At 44.2% G+C, this 25861-nt stretch overlaps 1 protein-coding gene across 2 annotated transcripts in view; it reads left to right on the forward strand.

Moving 5' to 3' along the window:
* LOC139406498 (peroxisome proliferator-activated receptor alpha-like) overlaps positions 1 to 21668 on the forward strand; it is a 57390-nt gene extending 35722 nt beyond the window's left edge. For both annotated transcript variants that reach the window (XM_071149149.1, XM_071149150.1), the window contains exons 5-7: positions 7560 to 7759; positions 19150 to 19606; positions 19828 to 21668. In XM_071149149.1, coding sequence (XP_071005250.1) covers positions 7560 to 7759; positions 19150 to 19606; positions 19828 to 20072 — 902 coding nt within the window. In that variant the 3' untranslated portion in view covers positions 20073 to 21668. The remainder of the gene's footprint in view (positions 1 to 7559; positions 7760 to 19149; positions 19607 to 19827) is intronic.
* Positions 21669 to 25861: the final 4193 nt, after the last annotated feature.

Consider the following 25861-nt stretch of genomic DNA (forward strand, 5'->3'; position numbering starts at 1 on the left):
ATGCGGTCTCTATGCGGTCTCTGCACTGTCTCTGCACTGTCTCTGCACTGTCTCGGCGCGGTCTCTGCACTGTCTCTGCGAGGTCTCTGTGCGGTCTCTGCGCGGTCTCTGCACTGTCTCTGCACTGTCTCTGCGAGGTCTCTGCGTGGTCTCTGCGAGGTCTCTGCGTGGTCTCTGCACAGTCTCTGCACTTTCTCTGCGAGGTCTCTGCACTGTCTCTGCACTGTCTCTGCGAGGTCTCTGCACTGTCTCTGCACTTTCTCTGCACTGTCTCTGCACTGTCTCTGCACTGTCTCTGCGCAGTCTCTGCACTGTCTCTGCACTGTCTCTGCACTGTCTCTGCACTGTCTCTGCGAGGTCTCTGCACTGTCTCTGCACTGTCTCTGCGAGGTCTCTGCACTGTCTCTGCACTGTCTCTGCGCGGTCTCTACGCGGTCTCTGCACTGTCTCTGCACTGTCTCTGCACTGTCTCTGCGAGGTCTCTGCACTGTCTCTGCACTGTCTCTGCACTGTCTCTGCGCGGTCTCTGCACGGTCTCTACGCGATCTCTGCACTGTCTCTGCACTGTCTCTGCACTGTATCTGCACTGTCTCTACGCGGTATCTGCGCGATCTCTGTGCGGTCTCTGCACTGTCTCTGCACTGTCTCTGCGCGGTCTCTATGCGGTCTCTATGCGGTCTCTGCACTGTCTCTGCACTGTCTCTGCACTGTCTCTGCACTGTCTCTGCGCGGTCTCTGCGCGGTCTCTGCGCGGGTCTCTGCACTGTCTCTGCACTGTCTCTGCGAGGTCTCTGTGCGGTCTCTGCACTGTCTCTGTGAGGTCTCTGCACTGTCTCTGCACTGTCTCTGCACTGTCTCTGCACTGTCTCTGCACTGTCTCTACGCGGTATCTGCGCGATCTTTGTGCGGTCTCTGCACTGTCTCTGCACTGTCTCTGCACTGTGTCTGCACTGTCTCTACGCGGTCTCTGCACTGTCTCTGCACTGTCTCTACACTGTCTCTGCACTGTCTCTACGCGGTATCTGCACGATCTCTGTGCGGTCTCTGCACTGTCTCTGCACTGTCTCTGCGCGGTCTCGATGCGGTCTCTGCGCTGTCTCTGCACTGTCTCTGCACTGTCTCTGCACTGTCTCTGCGAGGTCTCTATGCGGTCTCTGCGCTGTCTCTGCACTGTCTCTGCACTGTCTCTGCACTGTCTCTGCACTGTCTCTGCACTGTCTCTACGCGGTATCTGCGCGATCTTTGTGCGGTCTCTGCACTGTCTCTGCACTGTCTCTGCACTGTCTCTGCACTGTCTCTGCACTGTCTCTACGCGGTCTCTGCACTGTCTCTGCACTGTCTCTGCACTGTCTCTACGCGGTATCTGCACGATCTCTGTGCGGTCTCTGCACTGTCTCTGCACTGTCTCTGCGCGGTCTCGATGCGGTCTCTGCGCTGTCTCTGCACTGTCTCTGCACTGTCTCTGCACTGTCTCTGCGAGGTCTCTATGCGGTCTCTGCGCTGTCTCTGCACTGTCTCTGCACTGTCTCTGCGCGGTCTCTGCGCGGTCTCTGCACTGTCTCTGCACTGTCTCTGCGAGGTCTCTGTGCGATCTCTGCACTGTCTCTGCACTGTCTCTACGCGGTATCTGCACGATCTTTGTGCGGTCTCTGCACTGTCTCTGCGCTGTCTCTGCGCTGTCTACACTGTCTCTGCACTGTCTCTGCACTGTCTCTGCGCTGTCTCTGCGCAGTCTCTACTCGGTCTCTGCGCGGTCTCTGCACTGTCTCTGCACTGTCTCTGCGCGGTCTCTACGCGGTCTCTGCGCGGTCTCTGCGCCATCTCTGCACTGTCTCTGCGCTGTCTCTACGCGGTCTCTGCCCTGTCTCTGGGCGGTCTCTGCGCGGTCTCTGCTCTGTCTCTGTGCGGTCTCTGCACTGTCTCTGCACTGTCTCTGCGCAGTCTCTACACTGTCTCTACACTGTCTCTGCACTGTCTCTGCACTGTCTCTGCGAGGTCTCTACGCAGTCTCTGCGCGGTCTCTGCACTGCCTCTGCACTGTTTCTGCGCAGTCTCTACTCGGTCTCTGCGCGGTCTCTGCACTGTCTCTGTGCGGTCTCTGCGCTGTCTCTGCACTGTCTCTGCGCGGTCTCTACTCGGTCTCTGTGCGGTCTCTGCGCTGCTCTGCGCGGTCTCTGTGCGGTCTCTGCACTGTCTCTGCGCGGTCTCTGCGCGGTCTCTGCGCGGTCTCTACGCTGTCTCTGCTCTGTCTCTGCACTGTCTCTACTCGGTCTCTGCACGGTCTCTGCGCTGCTCTGCACTGTCTCTACGCGATCTCTGTGCGGTCTCTACACGGTCTCTGCACGGTCTCTACGCGGTCTCTACGCGGTCTCTGCACGGTCTCTGCGCGGTCTCTTCACTGTCTCTGCACTGTCTCTACTCGGTCTCGGCGCGGTCTCTGCACTGTCTCGGCGCGGTCTCTGCACTGTCTCGGCACGGTCTCTACGCTGTCTCTGCGCGGTATCTACTCGGTCTTTATGCTGTCTCTGTGCGGTCTCTACTCGGTCTCTACGCTGTCTCTGTGCGGTCTCTACTCGGTCTCTGTGCGGTCTCTATCAAGACTCTATGCAGTCTCTCTGCGTGGTGGTGTGTAATTGTGAAGGTCAGTAGAACGGTAAGGTGGGGCTGTATTGCATTGGCTGAACCCTGTCACCCTTTAGGTGTGAACAGAGACAAGCAGTGTGAGTCTCAGTCTGGGCCTACAGGTCACATGACCAGGGCTGCCCACTGATCAATGAACTGACCGAGTGGATAATTTAAGGTCATTTAGACTGATAGTGAGCTGTGCAGTGTAGAGCAGGGGCTCTTTCAATAGGATACATTACTTGTGGAACCTTACTAAAAACAGGGTTCACTGTCCAGACAAAAATCACAGACAATCACTCTCATACAGACAGACAGACAGACAGACAGACAGACAGACAGACAGACAGACAGACAGACAGACAGACAGACAGACAGATATAGGGTAATGAGGTCAAGCATTTCACTGCACCCGCTATAAAATCTGCTAAACTGTGTACGTGACCAATACAATTTGATTTGAAGTCTTTGGCCCTATTTGAAGGATGATGTTTACCTGTGTGTTTTGTGTCAACATACAACATGGCATTCTGACCCTAAGGTCCATGTCCTGCTGTTTACAATGGACTGAAATAGAATTAAGGGGTGACTTTGTGCGTGGTGTGGAGTGATGTGAGAGGAGCTTAGCAAGGTCACTGTAGTAGTTGGTCAGAGTTGACGAAGACAGACAGACAGACAGACAGACAGACAGACAGACAGACAGACAGACAGACAGACAGACAGACAGACAGACAGACAGACATAGACCTGGGGACTGGTGGCAGTAAACTCATGGACACAATTCAGGTTGTGATACCACTGAACTGAACACCATCATGCTGGAGAGGATACCTATTTTCTGTGTATTTGAGTATTTTCAAATAATGTGGCCCGAATCAATACTTATTTTATATACAGTACCAGTCAAAAGTTTGGACACATCTACTAAGGGTTTTTCTTTATTTTTACTATTTTGTACATTGTAGAATAATAATGAAGACATCAAAACTATGAAATAACACATGTGGAATCATGTAGTAACCAAAAAAGTGTTAAACATATTTTAGATTTTAGATTCTTCAAAGTAGCCACCCTTTGGCTTGATGATAGCTTTGCACACTCTTGGCAATCGCTCAACCAGCTTCACCTGGAATGCTTTTCCAACAGTCTTGAAGGAGTTCCCACAAAACTTTCAGCAACATTGAAGGTCCCCAAGAACACAGTGGCCTCCGTCATTCTTAAATGGAAGAAGTTTGGAACCACCAAGACTCTTCCTAGAGCTGGCCGCCCAGCCAAACTGGGCAATCTAGAGTGAAGAGCCTTGGCCAGGGAGGTGACCAAGAACCCGATGGTCACTCTGAGAGAGCTCTAGAGTTCATCTGTGGAGATGGAAGAACATTCCAGAAGGACAACCATCTCTGCAGCTCTCCACCAACCAGACGGAAGCCACAAAATACACATGACAGCTCGCTTAATTTTGCCAAAAGGCACCTAAAGATTCTCAGACCATAAGAAACAAGACTCTCTGGTCTGATGAAACCAAGATTGATCTCTTTGGACTGAATGCCAAGCGTCATGTCTGGAGGAAACCAGGCACCATCCCTACGGTGAAGCATGGTGGTGGCAGCATCATGCTATGGGGATGTTTTTCAGCGGCAGGGAAAGGGAGACTAGTCAGGATCGAGGGAAAGATGAACCTTACCCTACTGATAGGTTCTATCACAACTCAGCCCCCACCTAACCCTACAGATAGGTTCTATCACAACTCAGCCCCCACCTTACCCTAATGATAGGTTCTATCACAACTCAGCCCCCACCTAACCCTACAGATAGGTTCTATCACAACTCAGAGGTATACAGACAGGTATGGTGACAGGTTGTTTCCAGACCAAGCCATCCACACATAATGGATACAAATCAAATATTTAAAAAATAAATAACAACAAATGGCAACAACATCAGTAAGCCAGACAATCAAGTCATCTGGCCCTAGTAGAAGATCTATAAAGAGTACCCAGGTGGAATGAAATACATAATTTTTCCCTTTTAAAGTATAACATCTTTTGTTCTAGTTTTAAAAAGTGAATAAAATCGTTTAACTGTCGACTGTGCAATGGACGGTGGACGTTTTTCTACTTAAGAACTGTATGTCTCTTGGAGATGATAGTAGAGAAAGCAAGTGCATCCTGCACTGGTCTGGACAGCATTAAGGCAGTAGGTGGTAGACCAAAAAGGGACACCAGGGGGCACAATTCTACGTTGACTCCAAAAACTACACTGGTTACAGATGAGGCAAAAACACTTGATCAAAACATATGCTTAAGACCTACAGAAGCGTCTACATCGGTCACATACAGGGTCGAGATTTGTCTACATTTTATTTAGCCTAGACATGTGCATGTCTAGCACAAAATCAACTGCTTCTATTGGAACTATTTGACAGTATTTTAAAATAATTAACTATAAATAGCCTACTATTTGAAAGTATTTTCAAATACATATTTAAAATGCTATTTTCAAATAATGGGTTAAATGCATGGGAGTGTATTTGAGTCAGTGTATTTCAGTATTTTCAAATACTTGCGACGTATATTTCTAAATACATTCCAATATTCAACTAGTCTTTTCAAAAAAAAAAAAAAAAAATACTTCCAAATGTCTTTTAAAGTAATTGAAATACCACAAATGGTATCTGAACCCAGGTCTGGGACTGATGCTCAATATTAGTATTAATTTCAAAATGTTTATGTGGGACCAGCACTTGTGTGTTCAAGACCAGTTTCCCCCCAGGAACAATAAAGTGGGTGTTCACTTATCTTATCTGCACTTCCTATATCTGTACATACAGTCCTCTATCTGTACACATAGTCCCTCTATCTGTGCATACAGTCCTCCATCTGTACACACAGTCCCTCTATCTGTACACACAGTCCCTCTATCTGTGCATACAGTCCTCTGTCTGTATATAAGGTCCTCAATCTGCACATACAGTCCTCTATCTGTACATACAGTCCTCTATCTGTGCATACAGTCCTCTGTCTGTACATACAGTCCTCTATCTGCACATACAGTCCTCTATCTGTACATACAGTCCTCTATCTGTGCATACAGTCCTCAATCTGCACATACAGTCCTCTATCTGTGCATACAGTCCTCTGTCTGTACATACAGTCCTCTGTCTGTACACACAGTCCTCTATCTGTACACACAATCCCTCTATCTGTGCATGTGTATTGTGTTTCATATGTTTATTTAATTTTTTTATATATTTTTTTAGGGGTGTTTCATATGTTACCTAAATGTAACAGTATACAGGAGAATGACATGGGAGAGGGTCATGGAACATATAGAAACTGATACACTGAGGCTTTAGACCCCCCCCCCTTTTCTCTCTCTCTCCCCCTTTTGCATAAATCATGCATGGATTTCAATGGAAGATTTGCACAAAAGTCTGATTTCTGTGTGCAATTTATTTTGGTAGCCACTCTTGCCTTGGTAGACTTTTGTTTGCCTGATGGCCAGCAGGACTACAGCACTCCAGAACTATCGATTAAATTCCTCCCTGCTCCTTAAACCTTTCAGCAGCATAGATTGGGTTTTGTTGTTTGTTTGACAGACGCTCTGACAGATTGTTGTCCCACACTGTCCCTGTGCTCTGCTTTAGTGAGTCAGAGACTCATCCTCATCCTCCTCTTAGTCTGATGTTCTTATCCCGAGTCTCCTGGGCCCCGCTCAGAGTATCTCTCATTTCCTCTTTCTCTAATGACAGTTGGCTGCTGCCTCAGGATCCCCATCCTCCTGACGTGGGTTCAACTACTATTTGAAATGTTTCAAATACTTTAAGCGTTTGCTTTAGTCTGCCAGGTAAACTCAATCGAGCCCAAGCAAAGTATTTGAAATGATGTTGAATAGTATTTGAACCCAGGTTTGCCATCCTTCCCAGGGATCTGCCAAGTTTAGAGGAACCATTAATTTATACAGTAATCTAATATGGTCCCATTCTGAACACCGGCTTGTTTTACTGTAATTTACCAGTCAGTGAATGTGTGTGTGTGTGTGGTGTGGTTAATCACAATAGAACACATTTGTGTTATAGAAGCCAGTGAAATCTGAGCCCAGCTGTATCCCTTTAGAGTACCATAAATATATGTAATAGGTGCACCTGCTGTTGTGTGTGTGTGTGTGTGTGTGTGTGTGTGTGTGTGTGTGTGTGTGTGTGTGTGTGTGTGTGTGTGTGTGTGTGTGTGTGTGTGTGTGTGTGTGTGTGTGTGTGTGTGTCAGAGGGAAGGGGTTATTGGTAGTGCAACTGTAATCTGATTAGCTAGACACTTAGGATCAGAGTCACACACACACTAGCTACCTGATTTGTCCTATTTTCTTTAGTGTGCTAACACATTAATCCTCAACTAGCCCTCATCCTGCCCCAATTCTCTCAACTGTTCCTGGAACATACAGGACATTAAACTCATGTCTCCAGGGATCCATAACCTGTCTTTATATCTAGAAAACTTAAAACAACAGTGTTCATGATTTGGCAAACAGTAGTCAATTGTCTTGAACCTCCATATCTTTCTTATGTTGATTTGATAAACAATATACCGTACAATTGGCATGCGTCTGTAACAGTATAATTTTAGACCGTCCCCTCGCCCATAGCCGGGCGCGAACCAGGGACCTTGTGCACACATCAACAACTGACACCCACGAAGCATCGTTACCCATCGCTCCACGAACTACTACTTCAAGGTCTCAAAGCAAGTGACGTCACCGATTGAAACGCTATTTAGCGCGCACCGCTAACTAAGCTAGCCGTTTCACATCCGTTACACGTCTGCATATCTGTCTCAGCAAAACAGATACATCTTTGTCCGTTGCAGTTGAATTTTTTTTTTAATGACACGTCACTGCCATGCTGCACCTAATGTGTTTTCTTCCTCTCCTCTGTGCTCTCTGTTTAGCGATCCGTTTTGGTCGGATGCCCCAGTCAGAGAAGCTGAAGCTGAAGGCAGAGATCCAGACGGGGGACAGGGAGGTGGAGGACCCCGAGCAAGCTGACCAGAAGACCCTGGCCAGGCACATCTATGAGGCCTACCTCAAAAACTTCAACATGAACAAGGCCAAAGCCCGCACCATCCTCACCGGAAAGACCAGCACTCCAGTAAGAGCAGTGTGTGGAAGTGGGGGGGATTGGGGCTTGCTTGCATGCATGCGAGCATGTTGGACCAAACTGAAACTCACTGTCCAAAGGCAATAATTCAAATATTGGAAATGCCATACTATTTGTTCCAACCCTAATGATTACACCATGTCTTTTTTGTGCAACCAGAAGGGTCCAATATTATATTTTGAATGATTCCCTTTGGAGTGTGTAGGCTGCATTTGGATCCAGTTTAAATGTGATGAAATGGGCAATCAAACAGTCCTTATGTGTCAATATAACCTGGCAACAACTACCCAATAGGAGCCAAAGAATCATGCAACGACATAAATACATTTCTAGGAAACATCTGTCTGAATATACTTTATGAAGAGACACTCTGTATGACCCTGACTCATAAAGGACCATTATTAACAGTATTTGGAAAAAAACTCCTTCCATCTTTCTTTAAAGATTATGCCCTTAGATCTGTGGACTCCAAGAGTAGACTATATGGGTGGGATAAGTGTTATGTTTCTGGTAAATTGGTGAATTCCATCATCGGATCATCGGTGGGTGTAGGTGTGGCAAGGGTCATAAAGAAGATGTCAGAAAGGATTCAGTCAGTAAGCGGTCAGTGGTCACAGGTCAGTTGAAATACACATCCACATGTAACACAGACCAAACTGTTACTGTAGTTCCTATGTTCAGTGGTGAGTCTGTAGTTCCTCTGTTCAGTGGTTCAGTTTCATGCATGTTAACATTAGAAGCCTTCTCCCTAAATTTGTTTTGTTCACTACTTTATCACACTCCGCCAACCCGGATGTCCTAGCCGTGTCTGAATCCTGGCTTAGGAAGGCCATCAAAAATCCTGAAATTCCCATCCCTAACTATAACATTTTCCGACAAAATAGAACTGCTAAAGGGGGCGGAGTTGCAATCTACAGCAGAGATAGCCTGCAGAGTTCTGTCATACTATCCAGGTCTGTGCCCAAACAATTCGAGCTTCTACTTTTAAAAATCCGTACTGTTAGATGACCTAAATTGGGACATGCTTAACACCCAGGCCGTCCTACAATCTAAGCTAGATGTCCTCAATCTCACACAAATTATCAAGCAACCTACCAGGTACAACCCTAAATCCGTAACCATGGCCATCCTCTTAGATATCGTCCTGACCAACTTGCCCTCTAAATACACCTCTGCTGTCTTCAACCAGGATCTCAGCGATCACTGCCTCATTGCCTGCATGTGTAATGGGTCCGCGGTCAAACGACCACCCCTCATCACTGTCAAACGCTCCCTTTAAACACTCCCTAAAACCTAAAACACAGCGACCAGGCCTTTCTAATCGACTTGGCCCAGGTATCCTGGAAGGATATTGACCTCATCCCGTCAGTAGAAGATGCCTGGTTGCTCTTCAAAAGTTCTTTCCTCACCATCTTAAATAAGCATGCCCCATTCAAAAAATGTAGAACTAAGAACAGACATGGTTCACCCCAGACCTGACTGCCCTTGACCAGCACAAAAACATCATGTGCCATTCTGCATTAGCAACGAATAGCCCCTGCGATATGCAACTTTTCAGGGAAGTCAGCAACCAATATATTCAGTCAGTTAGGAAAGCTAAGACTAGCTTTTTCAGACAGAAATGTGCATCCTATAGCACTAATTCCAAAAAGTTTTGGAACACTGTAAAGTCCATGGAGAATAAGAGCACCTCCTCCCAGCTGCCCACTGCACTGAGGATAGGAAACACTGTAATCACCGATAAATCTACGATAATCGATAGTTTCAATAAGCATTTTCCTATGGCTGGCAATGCTTTCCACCTGGCTACCCCTACCCCAACCAACATCTCAGCACCCCCTGCAGCAACTTGACGATGTAATTTACAAAATAGCCTCCAACCCTCTACTCGGCAAACTGGATGTAGTCTATCACAGTGCCATCTGTTTCGTCACCAAAGCCCCATATACTACCCACCACTGCGACGTGTATGCTCTCGTTGGCTGGCCCTCACTACATATTTGTCGCCAAACCCACTGGCTCCAGTTCATCTATAATTCTTTGCTAGGTAAAGCCCCACCTTATCTCAGCTCACTGGTCACCATAGCAACACCCACCCGCAGCACGCACTCCAGCAGGTATATTTCACTGATCATCCCCAGAGCCAACACTTCCTTTGGCTGCCTTTCCTTCCAGTTCTCTGCTGCCAACGACTGGAATGAATTGCAAAAATCTCTGAAGCTGGAGTCTTATATCTCCCTCTCTAACTTTAAGCATCAGCTGTCAGAGCAGCTTACCAATCACTGTACCTGTACACAGCCAATCTGTAAATAGCACACCCAATTACCTCATCCCCATATTGTTACTTACCCTCTTGCTCTTTTGCACCCCAGTATCTCTACTTGCACATCCTCATCTGCACATCTATTACTCCAGTGTTAAATTGTAATTAATTTCACCTCTATGGCCTATTTATTGCCTTTATTGCCTACTCTTCTACATTTGCACACACTGTACATAGATTTTTATATTATGTTATTGACTGTACGTTTGTTTATGTGTAACTCTGTGTTGTTTGTTTTGTTGCACTGATTTGCTTTATCTTGGCCAGGTCGCAGTTGTAAATGAGAACTTGTTCTCAACTGGCCTACCTGGTTAAATTAAGGTGAAAAAATAAAAAAGTGGTGAGTCTTTAGTTCTTCTGTTCAGTGGTGAGTCTGTAGTTCTTCTATTCAGTGGTGAGTCTGTAGTTCTTCTATTCAGTGGTGAGTCTTTAGTTCTTCTATTCAGTGGTGAGTCTGTAGTTCCTCTGTTCAGTGGTGAATCTGAGTTCTTCGGTTCAGTGGTTAGGCTGTAGTTCTCTGTTCAGTGGTGAGTCTGTAGTTCTCTGTTCAGTGGTGAGTCTTTAGTTCTCTTTATACAACGGGTGGTTCTTATCCTAAATGCTGATTGGTTAAAACCGCATTCCAGCCGGTGTCTATTCCACAAGTTAAGATATATGATGTTAAAATGCCTATTTACTCTGTTCCATCTGACTGTGCAATCCACTGTCTCATCAGCCCAGCCAGGCTATTTATGAACTTGATCTCCACTATAAAAGTAATCTAGACATTATCTCATATTTCTTTTAGACTAACATTTCGTTTTTAACAGTGGATATTTGTATAAACCTTGCTGTCTGTCTCTGTGGCATTTGCAACATTGTTTCAATATTCAAATTCAATCTCAAATTCGATCTCCCATAGTAATGAGCGTGTCTTTTGACGGGACAAGACAGACAGGCAGGCAGTGTTTCTCAGCCAGTCGAAATCATCAATCAGCTGGCATAGTTTTTATGGATACAGTTGAAGTCAGAAGTTTACATACACTTAGGTTGGAGTCATTAAAACTTGTTTTTCAACCATTCCACAAATTTCTTGTTAACAAACTATAATTTTAGCAAGTCAGTTAGGACATCTACTTTGTGCATGACACAAGTAATATTTCCAACAATTGTTTACAGACATATTATTTCACTGTATCACAATTCCAGTGGGTCAGAAGAAAACATACACTAAGTTGACTGTGCCTTTAAACAGCTTGGAAAAATCCAGAAAATTTTGTCAGAATTGACATAATTTGAGTCAATTGGAGGTGTACCTGTAGATGTATTTCAAGGCCTACCTTCATACTCAGTGCCTCTTTGCTTGACATCATGGGAAAATCAAAAGAAATCAGCCAAGATCTCAGAAATAAAATTGTAGACTTCCACAAGTCTGGTTCATCCTTGGGAGCAATTTCCAAGCGCCTGAAGGTACCACCTTCATCTGTACAAACAATAGTACGCACGTATAAACACCATGGGACCATGCAGCCATCATACCGCTCAGGAAGGAGACACGTTCTGTCTCCTAGAGATGAATGTACTTTTGTGCGTAAAGTACAAATCAATCCCAGAACAACAGCAAAAGACCTTGTGAAGATGCTGGAGGAAACAGGTAGTATCTATGTCCACAGTAAAACGAGTCCTATATCGACATCACCTGAAAGGCGGCTCAGCAAGGAAGAAGCCACTGCTCCAAAACCTCCATAAAAAAGCCAGGCTACGGTTTGCAACTGCACATGGGGACAAAGATCATACTTTTTGGAGAAATGTCCTCTGGTCTGATGAAACAAAAATAGAACTGTTTGGCCATAATGACCATCGTTATGTTTGGAGGAAAAGGGAGAGGCTTGTAAGCCGAAGAACACCATCCCACCCATTAATCACAGGGGTGGCAGCTGTGGGGGTGCTTTGCTGCAGGAGGGACTGGTGCACTTCACAAAATAGATGGCATCATGAGGAGGCAATATGATGTGGATATATTGAAACAACATCTCAAGACATCAGTCAGGAAGTTAAAACTTGGTTGCAAATGGGTCTTCCAAATGGACAATGACCCCAAGCATACTTCCAAAGTTGTGGCAAAATGGCTTAAGGACAACAAAGTCAAGGTATTGGAGTGGCCATCACAAAGCCCTGACCTCAATCCTATAGAACATTTGTGGGCAGAACTGGAAAAGCGTGTGTGAGCAAGGAGGCCTACAAACCTGACTCAGTTACACCAGGTCTGTCAGAAGGAATGGGCCAAAATTCACCCAACTTATTGTGGGAAGCTTCTGGAAGGCTACCCAAAATGTATGACCCAAGTTAAACAATTTAAAGGCAATGCTACCAAATGCTAATTGAGTGTATCTAAACTTCTGCCCCACTGGGAATGTGATGAAAGAAATAAAAGCTGAAATAAATAATTCTCTCTACTATTAATCTGACATTTCACATTCTTAAAACAATGTGGTGATCCTAACTGACCTAAAACAGGGATTTTTTACTCTGATTAAATGTCAGGAATTGTGAAAAACTGAGTTTAAATATATTTGGCTAAGGTATATGTAAACTTCTGACTTCAACTGCATGTACAAAGAAATGTAAATTGAAAAAAGGTAAAAATAAACAAAGTGCAGCTAGTTTGCAGTCTTTCCAGTTTAAGTTTGAAGTGATTGTGTTGGCTGTGTTGTTGGCTAGCTCCTCTGAACAACTGTATCCTGACGAGTGAGCACATTTTCTATGTCAGGCGAAATCGCGCCTCATTAGCTCATTGTTATGGATGTATCCAAATAAAATGTCACTACAAAACAGCTTAAACAAACGCAAATGCAGCTACTATTGTTATTCTGGCTGCACTGTTTGGCGTGACTGGAAGTTAGCCGTAGTTGGCTAGCTACGGTAGCAAGCAAGGGATAAGAACGTTGGCAGCCAATATGGCAATGGAACATTTAGAACGAACTACTCGGTCATGTCCATAGATACAGAACAAAAAGACAATGACTGGGTCGCGTCTCTGGCAACCGAAAATCAAATCAAATAAATGGCTAAAATACATTAGAATAGAATACAGTATATACATATGAGATCAGTAACGCAGTTTGTAAACATTATTAAAGTGACTAGTGGCCAGTGATTCCATGTCTATGTATATAGGAAAGCAGCCTCTAAGGTGCAGGGTTGAGTAACCAGGTGGTGCCCGGCTAGTGATGGCTATTCAACAGTCTGATGGCCTTAAGAGAAAAGCAGTTTTTCAGTCTCTCGGTCCCAGCTTTGATGCACCTGTACTGACCTCGTCTTCTGGATGATAGCTCGGATGGTTGATGTCCTTGATGGTCTTTTTGGACTTCCTGTGACATCGGGTGCTGTAGGTGTCCTGAAGGGCAGGTAGTGTGCCCCCGGTGATGTGTTGGGCAAACAGCACCACCCTCTGGAGAACCCTGTGGTTTCGGGCGGTGCAGTTGCTGTACCAGGCGGTGATACAGCCAAACAGGATGCTCTCAATTGTGCATTTGTAAAAGTTTCTGAGGGTCCTAGGGGCCAAGACAAATTCCTTCAACCTCCTGAGGTTGAAGAGGTGCTGTTGCGCCTTCTTCATCACACTGTCTGTGTGGGTGGACCATTTCAGTTTGTCCGTGATGTGTACACCGAGGAACTTGAAGCTTTCCCCCTTCTCCACTGTGGTCCCGTCAATGTGGATAGGGGCGTGCTCCCTCTGCTGTTTTCTGAAGTCCATGATCAGCTCCTTCATGTTGTTGATGTTGAGGGAGAGGTTATTTTCCTGGCACCACTCTGCCAGGGCCCTCACCTCCTCCCTGTAGTCTGTCTTGTCATTGTTGGTAATCAGTGTCATTTGCAAACTTGATGATTGAGTTGGAGGCGTGCATGGCCACACAGTCATGGGGGAACAGGGAGTACAGGAGGGGGCTGAGTACGAACCCCTGTGTTGAGGATAAGTGAAGTGGAGGTGTTGTTTCCAACCTTCACCACCTGGGGGTGGCCCATCAGGAATTCCAGGACCCAGTTGCACAGGGTGGGGTTCAAACCCAGGGCCCCAAGCTTAATGATGAGCTTGGATGGTACTATGGTGTTGAAGGCTGAGCTATAGTCAATGAACAGCATTCTGATGTAGGTATTACTCTTGTCCAGACCCTGGGAAAGGGAAGGGAGGAGCAAAATGGAGCAGTGATCTGATTTGCCGAAGGTAGGCATCTCGAAAAGGCGAGTAGCAGTGGTCTAGTGTTTTTCCTAAGCGAGTACTACAGCCAATGTGTTGATAGAACTTCCATAGCGTTTTCTTAAAATGTTCTTGGTTAAAATCCCAGCTACAATAAATGCGGCCTCAAGATATGTGGTTTCCAGTTTCCATAAAGTCCAGTGTAGTTCCTTGAGGGCTGTTGTGGTATCGGCTTGAGTGGGAATATACAGTTTCTGTATGTTATCACACCATGAGTAGTTAACCATGAAACATACACCCCCGCCTTTCTTCTTCCCAGAAAGTTCTTTACTCCTGTCTGCATGGACGGGAACAGTATATCCCGAGAGACATGATTCCCTGAAACAGAGTATGTTACAGTCCCTTATGTCTCTCTGGAAGGAGATCCTTGCCCTGATCTCGTCGACTTAATGTCCAGAGACTGAACATTAGCGAGTAATACACTCGGAAACGGTGGATTGTGTGCCCTCCTCCTGAGTCGAACTAGAAGTCCACTCCGAATACCTCTTTTCTTCCGGCCACGTCTTGGCCACGTCAGCCTCTGGGATAAGTTCAATTGCCCTGGGGGACACAAGTAAAGGATCCAATTCAGGAAAGTCGTATTCCTGGCCGTAATGCTGGTGAGTTACCACCGCTCTGATATCCAAAAGTTATTTCCGGCTGTATGTAATATATATATTTTTCAAACGTTCTGGGCTAATAATGTAAGAAATAACACACAAAAAAAACTAAATACAGCAAAGTTGCTTAGGAGCTAGAAGCAGAGCTTCCACTGTTTGCAGGCGTGCCAATATATCTTGCAAACACCGGCTTCTCTGGCATTATCCATTGAGTATCCACTCAGAGTTCAGTAGTCTAGTCCAGTTACTAGTTACTAGAGTTAATGATAGTCTAGTCCAGTTGTTAGAAGTGATTCAGTCCAAGCAGCTAAGAGCATGGTTTGATCTTCTCCAGGTTTCCCAATGAGCTCATGGTATCACAGTGTTGTAAACAGTGAGCAGAAACTGTGGACCAACTACACTGTATGGATAGACACTCAGTTTAGCTTTAGCATAGCCTTTAGCATAGCCTTTTAGCAATGTCTTGAGGGGAGAGTGAGCCCAAGGGGTACGTTGAGCCACCCTTGTTTGTAGGAAGCCATTCAGTGCATTCATAAAGGATTCAGACCCATTTATTCAGGACATTTAGAGACATTTCTGCATTGTCTTGGCTGTATGTTGACGGCCATTGTCCTGTTGGAAGGTGAACCTTTGCCCCAGTCTGAGGTCCTGAGCGCTTTGGAGAAGATTTTCATCAAGAATCTCGACTGACTAGTCTCCCAGTCCCTGCTGCTGAAAAACATACCCACAGCATGATGATGCTACCACCATGCTTCACCGTTGGGATGGTGCCAGGTTTCCTCCAGATGTGACGCTAGGCATTCAGGACAAATAGTTCAATCTTGGTTTCATCAGACCAGAGAATCTTGTTTCTCATGATCTGGGAGTCATTTAGGTGCCTTTTGCAAGCAGGCTGTCACGTGTGTGGCTTCCGTCTGGCCACTCTACCATAAAGGCCTGATTGGTGGAGTGCTGCAGAGATGGTTGTCCTTCGGGAAGGTTCTCCCATCTCCACAGAGGAACTCTGGAGCTCTGTCAGAGTGACCATAGCGTTGTTGGTCACCTCCCTGACCAAGGCGCATCTCCTCCGATTGCTCAGTTTGGCGGGTGGCCAGCTCTAGGAATAGTCTTGGTGGTTCAAAACTTCTTCCATTTAAGAATAGTATAGTTGCCACAGTGTTCTTGGGAACCTTCAATGCTGCAGAAATGTTTTGGTATCCTTCCCCAGATCTGTCTCAGAGCTCTAAGGACGATTCCTTAGACCTCATGGCTTGGTTTTTGCTCTGGCATGCACTGTCAACTGTGGGACCTTATATAGACAGGTGTGTGCCTTTCCAAATCATGTCCAATCAATAGAATTTACCACAGGTGGACCTAATCAAGTTGTAGAAACATCTCAAGGATGGTCAATGGAAACATGGATGCACCTGAGCTCAATTTCGAGTCTCATAGCAAAGGGTCTGAATAATTATGTAAATAAGGTATTTCTGTTTTGAATATTTAATTCATTTGCAAAAAAAAATGACAAACTGCTTTGTCATTATTGGGTATTGTGTGTAGATTGATGAGGGACATTTTTTATTTAATTAATTTTAGAATAAGGCTGTAACAACATTTCGAAAAAGGGAAGGGGTCCAAATGCACTGTACACAAAATGAATCATGTGACCAAATATTTAGGAAGAGGTCATCATTTCATGGAGTCTGTGGAGGAAGAAACCACATTGAAAAGTTAGTTCCAAAAAACAGATTTTCGCCAAGTCAAATGAATTTATTGTGTTAGAGGTTTGATGATGTTTGTATCTAAACCAGTGGTTCCCAACCAGGGGTACTAGGACTCCTGGTGGTACTTGGCCTATCAGCTGGGGGTACTTGAGAAAACTCATGAGACCTACTGGTAAAATGCACATGAAAGGTACTTCAGGGATACTCCGGGCAGAGCCAAATTCAGTTGTTGGTGATCTAAACCAAAGTAGATAATTTGAAGATTGTTCTATACATCAGTTGGGGTCTTTATAAGCTACCATATGAGGTCCTAAACTTAGCATGAAAGTGCATCCTTGTAGCTGTGTGAGCTAATATAGTCAAAAGGTTTGCCTTGGGGTAAGTTGAGCCAATGGCCATGGAGAAAAGTTTGCCAATGTTGGAACCAATGGCAAGTTAAGCAAATTAAAGTGTTTTCTTACCAGGCGCAATGCAAGGAATTATTGCAGGGATATCAGGTAACAACAGGGCCTGGCCTATGTTAAAAGTGTAATTAAAAAGTACAAAGTGTTTGTTTGTTACACCCCATTTGCCCACAGAACAGCCTCAATTCATCAGGGTATGGACTCTACAAGGTGTTGAAAGCGTTCCACAAGGATGCTGGCCCATGTTGACTTCGATGCTTCCCACAGTTGTGTCAAGTTGGCTGGTTGTCCGGGTGGTGGACCATTCTTGATACACACAGGAAACTGTTGAGCGTGAAAGACCCAGCAGTGTTCTCGACAAGTTCTCGACACACACACACACACACACACACCGGTGTGCCTGGCACGTACTACCATACCCCGTTCAAAGCCACTTAAGTATTTTGTCTTGAACTTTCATCTTCTGAATGGCACACACACAATCCATGTCTCAATTCTCTCAAGGCTTAAAATCCTTCTTTAACCTGTCTCCTCCCCTTCATCTACACTGATTGAAGTGGATTTAACAAGTTACATCAATAAGGGATCATAGCTTTGTCATGGAAATCTTTTGTACACTCAGTGTATATAGATATCTCTTTTATAAAAAACATACTATATTTCCCTTGACGGAGTGATGCTGAATGTAAAAAAATTCTCAATTTACCCAAACACTCTCCAGTACACTGTAAAAAAAAGAAGAAAAAAAGCTAACTTAATCAACGGTTTAATCGGCATTATTCTGTGAGTTGAGTGCACTTCAAATGGGCAAGAATTGGAGCTAATGTGTTAAGGTTTGTTCACTCAACTGTATATTGGTTCAGCAATATTCCCAAATGTTGAGCAAACACAATCCCATTGCAGCTGGTTGCCTTATATGTTGAATAGTTGTTCATTCTATTTACAGTGTAGTGCCTTCTGCATACAGTATGCACAGATTGAACACATTTTCTGTTTTTGATCAAGCGGCTCCGCCTTCCACCCAGTTTCCACCATCAACAATGCTATTTTGGCATGCATTGCCAGTCAAATGTTGGGAGCGTATCATATTGTGAGTTGAGTAAACTGTGTGTAGCATGTAGTTTATCGTTTGCGCAGCATTAACGTATCAGAGCTCTGGGTTTGATATACAGGAGCAGGTGCTGGATTGGCGTCTGTGGGAACTTTCACCACTGCATCTCTGGTAGTGTAGCCTACTTCCAAAACAGCCCCACCAAAACAGTGACCCAGAGACAGTTGTTTAGCAGACTTACAATCTAAAAACAAACGCGTTCTTTTTTAACCCGTTGCAAAGTAGAGTTAGATAACTGTTGAGTTTATTTAAGTAAACACAGTCCTTGTGTATTTCCTGTTGGAAACATGTTGAGTTGGTGTCTTTGCAGTGCTTGTTGAGGAAGCACAGGCAGCAGTGCTTTTGTAAGACATGGCTCCGTGTCTAAGGGTACACACGTGATTACTGTATATTAGATTTGCCTGTTGTTTGTTTTGCTACAGCGTAGGAGATCTAGACCTGTTTGCCCTGTCCCTAAACATATTTCAGTAGAAACAAGTTAACCTCGCCAGATTCATAATGGAATAAAATACATTTTAGGTTTTGAGACGGGGGAGTTCTTAACTTACTCTAGGGTCAAGGACAGGGATCAGATTATGTCACAATAAGGATTTAAACTTCCTGAAATAACATATTTCCTCTCCTCACTTTAGTAGTAGTAATATTGCAAATACCTACCATTTCCACAGGGTCTTTTTTATTTATTTTACCTTTATTTAACCAGGCAAGTCAGTTAAGAACAAATTCTTATTTTCAATGACGGCCTAGGAACAGTGGGTTAACTGCCTGTTCAGGGGCAGAACGACAGATTTGTACCTTGTCAGCTCGGGGGTTTGAACTTGCAACCTTCCGGTTACTAGTCCAACAGTAACCTTTCTAGGGGCAACGTTGCTACATAATGGGCATTCATTACACATGACTACAGACTATGGCCAAGATTCAAACCGGAGCGTGGAAGATCCGTGCTTTAGCTCAATCAAAATGTATGTCTCCTCACCACCCTGTCTCCCTTCATGCCCCTGCAGCCATTTGTCATCCACGACATGGATACCCTCCAGCTGGCAGAGCAGACCCTCGTTGCCAAGATGGTGGGCACGGCTGGGGGCCATCTGCTGGAGAAGGAGGCTGAGGTCCGCATCTTCCACTGCTGCCAGTGCACCTCTGTGGAGACGGTCACAGAGCTGACTGAGTTCGCCAAGTCTGTCCCCGGCTTCTCCAGCCTGGACCTGAACGACCAGGTGACTCTGCTGAAGTATGGAGTGTACGAGGCGCTGTTCGCCCTGCTGGCCTCATGTATGAACAAGGACGGCCTCCTGGTGGCCTACGGATCGGGATTCATCACCAGGGAGTTTCTCAAGAGTCTGAGGAGGCCCTTCAGCGACATGATGGAACCCAAGTTCCAGTTCGCCATGAAGTTCAACGGGCTGGAGCTGGATGACAGTGACCTGGCCCTGTTTGTGGCCGCCATCATCTGCTGTGGAGGTAAGAGAGAGAGAGAGGTAGAGGCTGGGATCCGGGGTTAATGACCACTAATTGGTACACTAATTGGTAGTTGCCACTAATTGGTAGTTAATTACTAGTGTTATTACTTATCTTCTTGATGGATTTGCTCTTCAGCTCTATGCCAATCATAATGTCTCTTCTTGGATTGGCATAATCCACCTTCTTTCTCTAATTTTGCTGTCCTCTTTCCTCTCCCTCAGACCGTCCCGGCCTGGTGAACGTTGGCCACATTGAGCGCATGCAGGAGAACATTGTTCAGGTGCTGCGGCTCCACCTGCTGGCCAACCACCCAGACGACACCTTCCTCTTCCCCAAGCTGCTGCAGAAACTGTCCGACCTCCGGCAGCTGGTCACCGAGCACGCTCAGTTGGTCCAGGAGATCAAGAAAACAGAGGACATGTCACTCCACCCCTTGCTGCAGGAGATCTACAGAGACATGTACTGAGACACTGAGCCCAGAGAGGAGGGTGGGGGCTGGGTCACACACCCACCTCACCCTCCATCTTGGGGACATGTACTGAGTCTAGAAAGGAGGTTGCCCTCCATTTTGGGGACACATGCGTGAACAGTCTCTCTGAATAGTCCCACCATGAAAGGATTGGACCACTGGACCCCCAGATGCAGGGTTGCTCATCTTTCAGACAGGACCGGTCAGGACAATAGGACTATATTCTGGGCACCTGTAGTGGGGTCCACTACTCCCACAGGGACCTATAGGGTCATATTACCTGTGTGGATGGGCAATGTGAAGCTGAACTGAGTGTCCTGTTCCGGTGTTTGTCCTAACTAGAGAACATGTATTGGGCTGTTTAGACACCTTTGGCCAACGTCAGAAATAAGTACACGGATCAAATAATCAATTGCTTGTTTAGATAACAGTGGCTGTGTTTAGACAGGCAGCCCAATTCTGATATTTTTTTCACTAATTGGTCTTTTGACCAATCAGATCAGCTCTGAAAAAGATCTGATATGAAAAGATCTGATGTGACTGGTCAAAAGACCAATTAGTGGGAAAAAGATCAGAATTGGGCTGCCTGTCTAAATGCAGCATATGATTCAGTCAGACTATAGCCACAAGAGTCCCTGCTAGAGGGCATCTCTTTCCTATACGGTACACACATCTCTGACCTAATCAGGCCCTTGAGTGTTAAACAGCAGGACGTATCGACAGAATCACCACTCCAGCAGTATCTTTATAACTATGTCATTTTGTAACGAACTTCAGAGTGAGAGAAAAGAATGATAATGTTGCACACCTATTTTGCAGTAAAGACACCCAAGCAACTTCAATGCCGAATACAGACTTCAGATGTGAGTGACTGTGTCTCACTGTAAGGCAGCTTTTTAGCGATTGGATGTTCTCCCCCAGTGAGGTTATGGGATTGCATGGTCAATAAGGTCCTCATGAGTGTCTGTCTCTCTCACTGCCGGTGTGTGTGTCTCTCCTATATTCAGTTTCCTAACACTGTACCAGGTTACTGTCCCTCAGATGTGGCTGCAGAGGCTCAAAATCCAACTCACAGTACAAGTAAATATAACATATTGCTTAATTAATTTGGGGAAACCTCTCCTGTCTGTTTCTAAGCTCTTGATCCTGCTTAGGCTATAACTTATCATGTCTAAGAAATTTGGATTCCTCTGGGGGAAAAATGATTTTAGCTATAATTGTTAATTTGCTAATGTTATCATGAATGAGGCTACAGAGTTTCAGAAAGTTCTCCCCATATATCCCACTGAGTTTTTAGTCCTTTGCTCTTTTGGGCAAAGACCCACAGCCTCAGTTGGAGGGACACATTATTGGCTGCCACAGGTCTCCGTTGTTCAAACGTCAGTTACTCATCAGTCATACTTCGACCGAGAATTCACTATGTGCTTTTTAGTGATGGTTTTCACATACCTTGCCCGTCATCTCATTTTCCTCTCCTATCTAGACCAAACTCTAACATGGAGGCTTTGGTGTGCATTATATTTATTTTATAAAACCATGGTGAAGCTCAATGATTTCAAAGATTTTTCATTTTCAATAATTTCACAAACAAAAGTAAACAAACTACCATGTCAATAGTGTTCCCCCCACCGTTCAGAACATGGCTACTACCATGTCAATAGTGTTCCCCCCACCGTTCAGAACATGGCTGGTGGTTTGATTTCATTCAAAACAGACTGATTTGGAAATGACCAATCAGAGATTCACTGTGTAAATGCACCCACAACGCAACACTAAAGCACAGTGTGCTTACGAGATATGATATGAGACTCTTTTATATACTGTGATATTCGCCACTCCATCTTGTTTTGTATACTGGTATTAAAGGGCTAATATGACTTCAAACTATATTAAAACCTTAACAAAGGCAGATTGAGAGCAGATTTACAGCATTTTAAGCCATTAACTAGACAGCCTTTCTCTCTCTCTCTCTCTCTCTCTCTCTCTCTCTCTCGCTCTCTCTCTCTCTCTCGTTCTGTAATTACTCCATAGACTAGGGTTCAGTGGGTATTTTGCTACTATTTACACCTGTTTGTTTTATAGATGAAATACTAAAGCTGCCTCATCAAACCAGCCATCAATCCTTCCCAGAACTGTTGAGAATGTTTCAAAGACAGAATGAAATGATCTTTCCTGTGTGCATGCTTTTCTGATGGAAAGGATATACAGTACGTGTGTGTATTTTCCGTGAGGGAATGTTTTTTGTTCTTTGCTTACCGTAGCAAATTCTCATGAATCCACAAATGAATGTTTTTTATTGGTGTAATGGACCTAGCTTCACTCTCTCTCTACACCACGTTCTATTAATGCTTTGTACATAGATTCAGTGAGTATGTGATTACTTGCCCCAACTATAACCAGAGGTTTGCAAGATACTAACTATTATTGGGTATGTTTTGTATTCCTTTTTGTCAGGTAAATACATTTCAATGTTTTAAATGGTACAGAAATGTAGGTATGTTTTTGATTAAGCGCTACCTAATTTGACAATGTTATAGTTGAGTTGGATCATATTTTTATACTAAAGCATATATATATATATATATATATATATATATGAGTATATCAGAAATTGTTTCGTTGAATAACTAGGCTGAAAAATGCAATGTAAATAGAATAGCTAAGTATCTGGTGATACAACCATAGATGTGATTCCCACTGGGGACATTCCTTTGGTTAATTCCCACACTAGAGAGAGAGAGAGAGAGACAGAGAGAGACAGAGAGAAAGAGGGAGAGTTAACATGTTCTCTATGTGCTGTGCACGATGTAGGGATACTAAAAGCACTCATAGCAAATATCAACACTTGAACACAAAACCTTTCATGGGTTATTGACACTATTTTCACTCAACAACATGATCTGGATATATTATTCGTCTTGAACATGCATAAGTAAATCATCAGCGTTAAGACTGGTAATAAGCTATCGTGTCACAGATTCTACATCAATACTGCAGGTTTCCTTCTATGCTATGGTCTCAGGTGGAAGATTAGGTAATAAAGGGGATGATTAGGGCGTAATTTCACTATTCAGAACATAAATGCTCCATAACTGCCTCATTATGTTCTTCAAACCAAACGGTTTGTTGTTTTTGTGGCCCTACTATATCCCTTCTCTGTTCTGATACATGTACAGTATATAGAACATTACACACTCATAACTTGACCACAATGAACAGTGATTTCATCACAGCTAAATGCAGTAAAGATGCAGTATATTGTTTATTAGAAACGGAGTGTTTCGAGCCCTGGATGCTGATTGGCTGATATTTCAGACCATATACCACGGGTATGATGACAAAACATGTATTTTTACTGCCCTAATTACGTTGGTAACCAGTTTATAATAGCAATAAGGCACCTCGGGGGTTTGTGGTATATGGCCAATATACCACAGCTAAGGGCTGTATCCAGGCACTCCGCGTTGCGCATAAGAACATCCCTTAGCCGTGGTATATTGGCCATATACCACACCCCCTCTGGCCTTATTGCTTAATTAACATGCTTCTGCTGTATCAAGCGTTTTACTGGCTCCCCTCCTCACTCGCTGCTGTGTTCTAACTTACTTAATTATAATCATTATAATCATGCCATATGTTAGATGACTGAATTTCAAGCTGCCTGTAATGGCAGTTCTACAATATCTATTGGTCTGGATTGTCAGACCTCTGCGAAATGCAACGCTGCTTTAATCCACTAGATTCTAGAATCGCAAGGTGAACAGAACACATTAGGGATTAAACTCAACCCGTGCCTTAACCTATGACATACAACACTAGACACAATGGAGTAAAGTAAAGCTGCACACAGTTCTGTACAGTTATGTGTTCTCCTGCCAGAAGCTGCTGGTATGGATATGATACTACACAGTACAGAGATACACAAAGAGAGGATATGGCGTCATGACAGAATTACGGAAGGTTTCAAAATTGTGATAAGCAGACAGACCATTGTTGAATCTGTGGTACATAACGACTGTTTGGAATTACATTCCTCCACATTAGAGAGGTTGCTCTCTTGCAATAGTGTAAATACAAACAAGATTATATAATGGTTCAAACACTAGAGGAAAAACCCAGAGGAGAAGTTATGTGATTGGTAAATTGAAGATGTCTGCTACCCTTAAGGATCTATATTGTTTTGTGTTGAATTGACAAGGGACTATTGACAAGTATCAGGGAAAATATTGTGTCCCTTAGTTTATACTAGCTCAGGACATAGCGAGGTACTGTTCCTCTTTTATTTTTCAAGTGAGTTTATAGTGCCCTGCCATACAGCACACATATAATAATAATAATAATAATAATAATAATAATAATAATAATAATAAATACAACTCTGCAGAGATGATGAGTGCAGAAGATATAGGAAAAGGTTTGTATTTTGTAGTAAAGAGTTGATGCAGTGTTTTTATGGCTAGTGTCATGCAAAGAGACTGGAGACAGTCTTTGGATGCTATGTTTATGTATACTGTGGCTTGGTAACAATAAAGTACATTTTTGATGAATGTTTATCTAGTAATTTAAACAACAAACAAGTTGACTTGATTGACAAATAAAAATTATTTAAAAATTCAATGTTATTGTCCATCTATTTCAAGTAAATAATAACATCTGATTGACAGTGAGAGCTGAATAAATTAAAGGTATTGTAACTGACAAAATAAAGGAAACAGAAACGGCAACATAAAGCTTTTTAATAGGGCATTGGGCCACCACAAGCCACCAGAACAGCTTCAATGCACCTTGGCATAGATTCTACAAGTGTCTTGAACTCTATTGGAGGGATGCAACACCATTCTTCCACAAGGAATAGTTTTTTTGATGGTGGTGTAAAACTCAGGCGCCGCTCCAGAATCTCCCATAAGTGTTCAATTAGGTTGAGATCTGGTGACTGAGACGGCTATGACATATGGTTGACATCGTTTTCATGCTCATCAAACCATTTAGTGACCACTCGTGCCCTGTGGATTGGGGCATTGTCATCCTGGAAGAGACCACTCCCATCAGGATAGAAATGTTTCACCTTAGGTTGAAAGCAATCACTCAGAATGGCTGTGTATTTATTGGCGTTTCCTTGCCCTCTAAGAGGTTGAATGGAACTAAACCATGCCAGGACAATACACCCCACACCATAAAAGCTCAAACAACTCAAGTGTTTTCTTTATTTTGGCAGTTACCTGTAAATGTAGGAGGCCATGGGATGTTGAGATTGAGGACTCCATCTGCTGGTCTTCAGAAACAACTGCAAATGATGTCTTAAATTGTGCAATCTCTCAGACGCACGTAACATAAATGGTATCATAGCGTCTCTCAACAGACTGTGGGATCAGGATGAAGTTTGTTACGGTACTCAGATCTTTCTTCACTGATCATTTTTCACAAATCACGATATTGCAGATGCTCGCATCTTTTACATTTCAGAAGGGAAGGTTGACATGTGGCCCATAGACCTTCCTGAAACTTGCACAGAGAGGGGGTGGGGCTACGGCCCTCGTTCTAGTATATTTTCTAACATACCTACCCCCAGAACAAAATTGAGCAACTGACGCAATTAAACACGATTTCTGTTCTGGGTTTCGAAGTGTGTACACTACACAACCAAAAGTATGTGGACACCTGCTCGTCGAACATCACATTCCAAAATCATGGGCGTTAACATAGACTTGGTCCCCTCTTTGCAGCTATAACAGCCTCCACTCTTCAGGAAAGACTTTCCACTAGATGTTGGAACATTGCTGCAGGCA

The sequence above is a fragment of the Oncorhynchus clarkii genome, chromosome 4 (assembly GCF_045791955.1).
Source record: "Oncorhynchus clarkii lewisi isolate Uvic-CL-2024 chromosome 4, UVic_Ocla_1.0, whole genome shotgun sequence".
Lineage (NCBI taxonomy): Eukaryota > Metazoa > Chordata > Actinopteri > Salmoniformes > Salmonidae > Oncorhynchus > Oncorhynchus clarkii.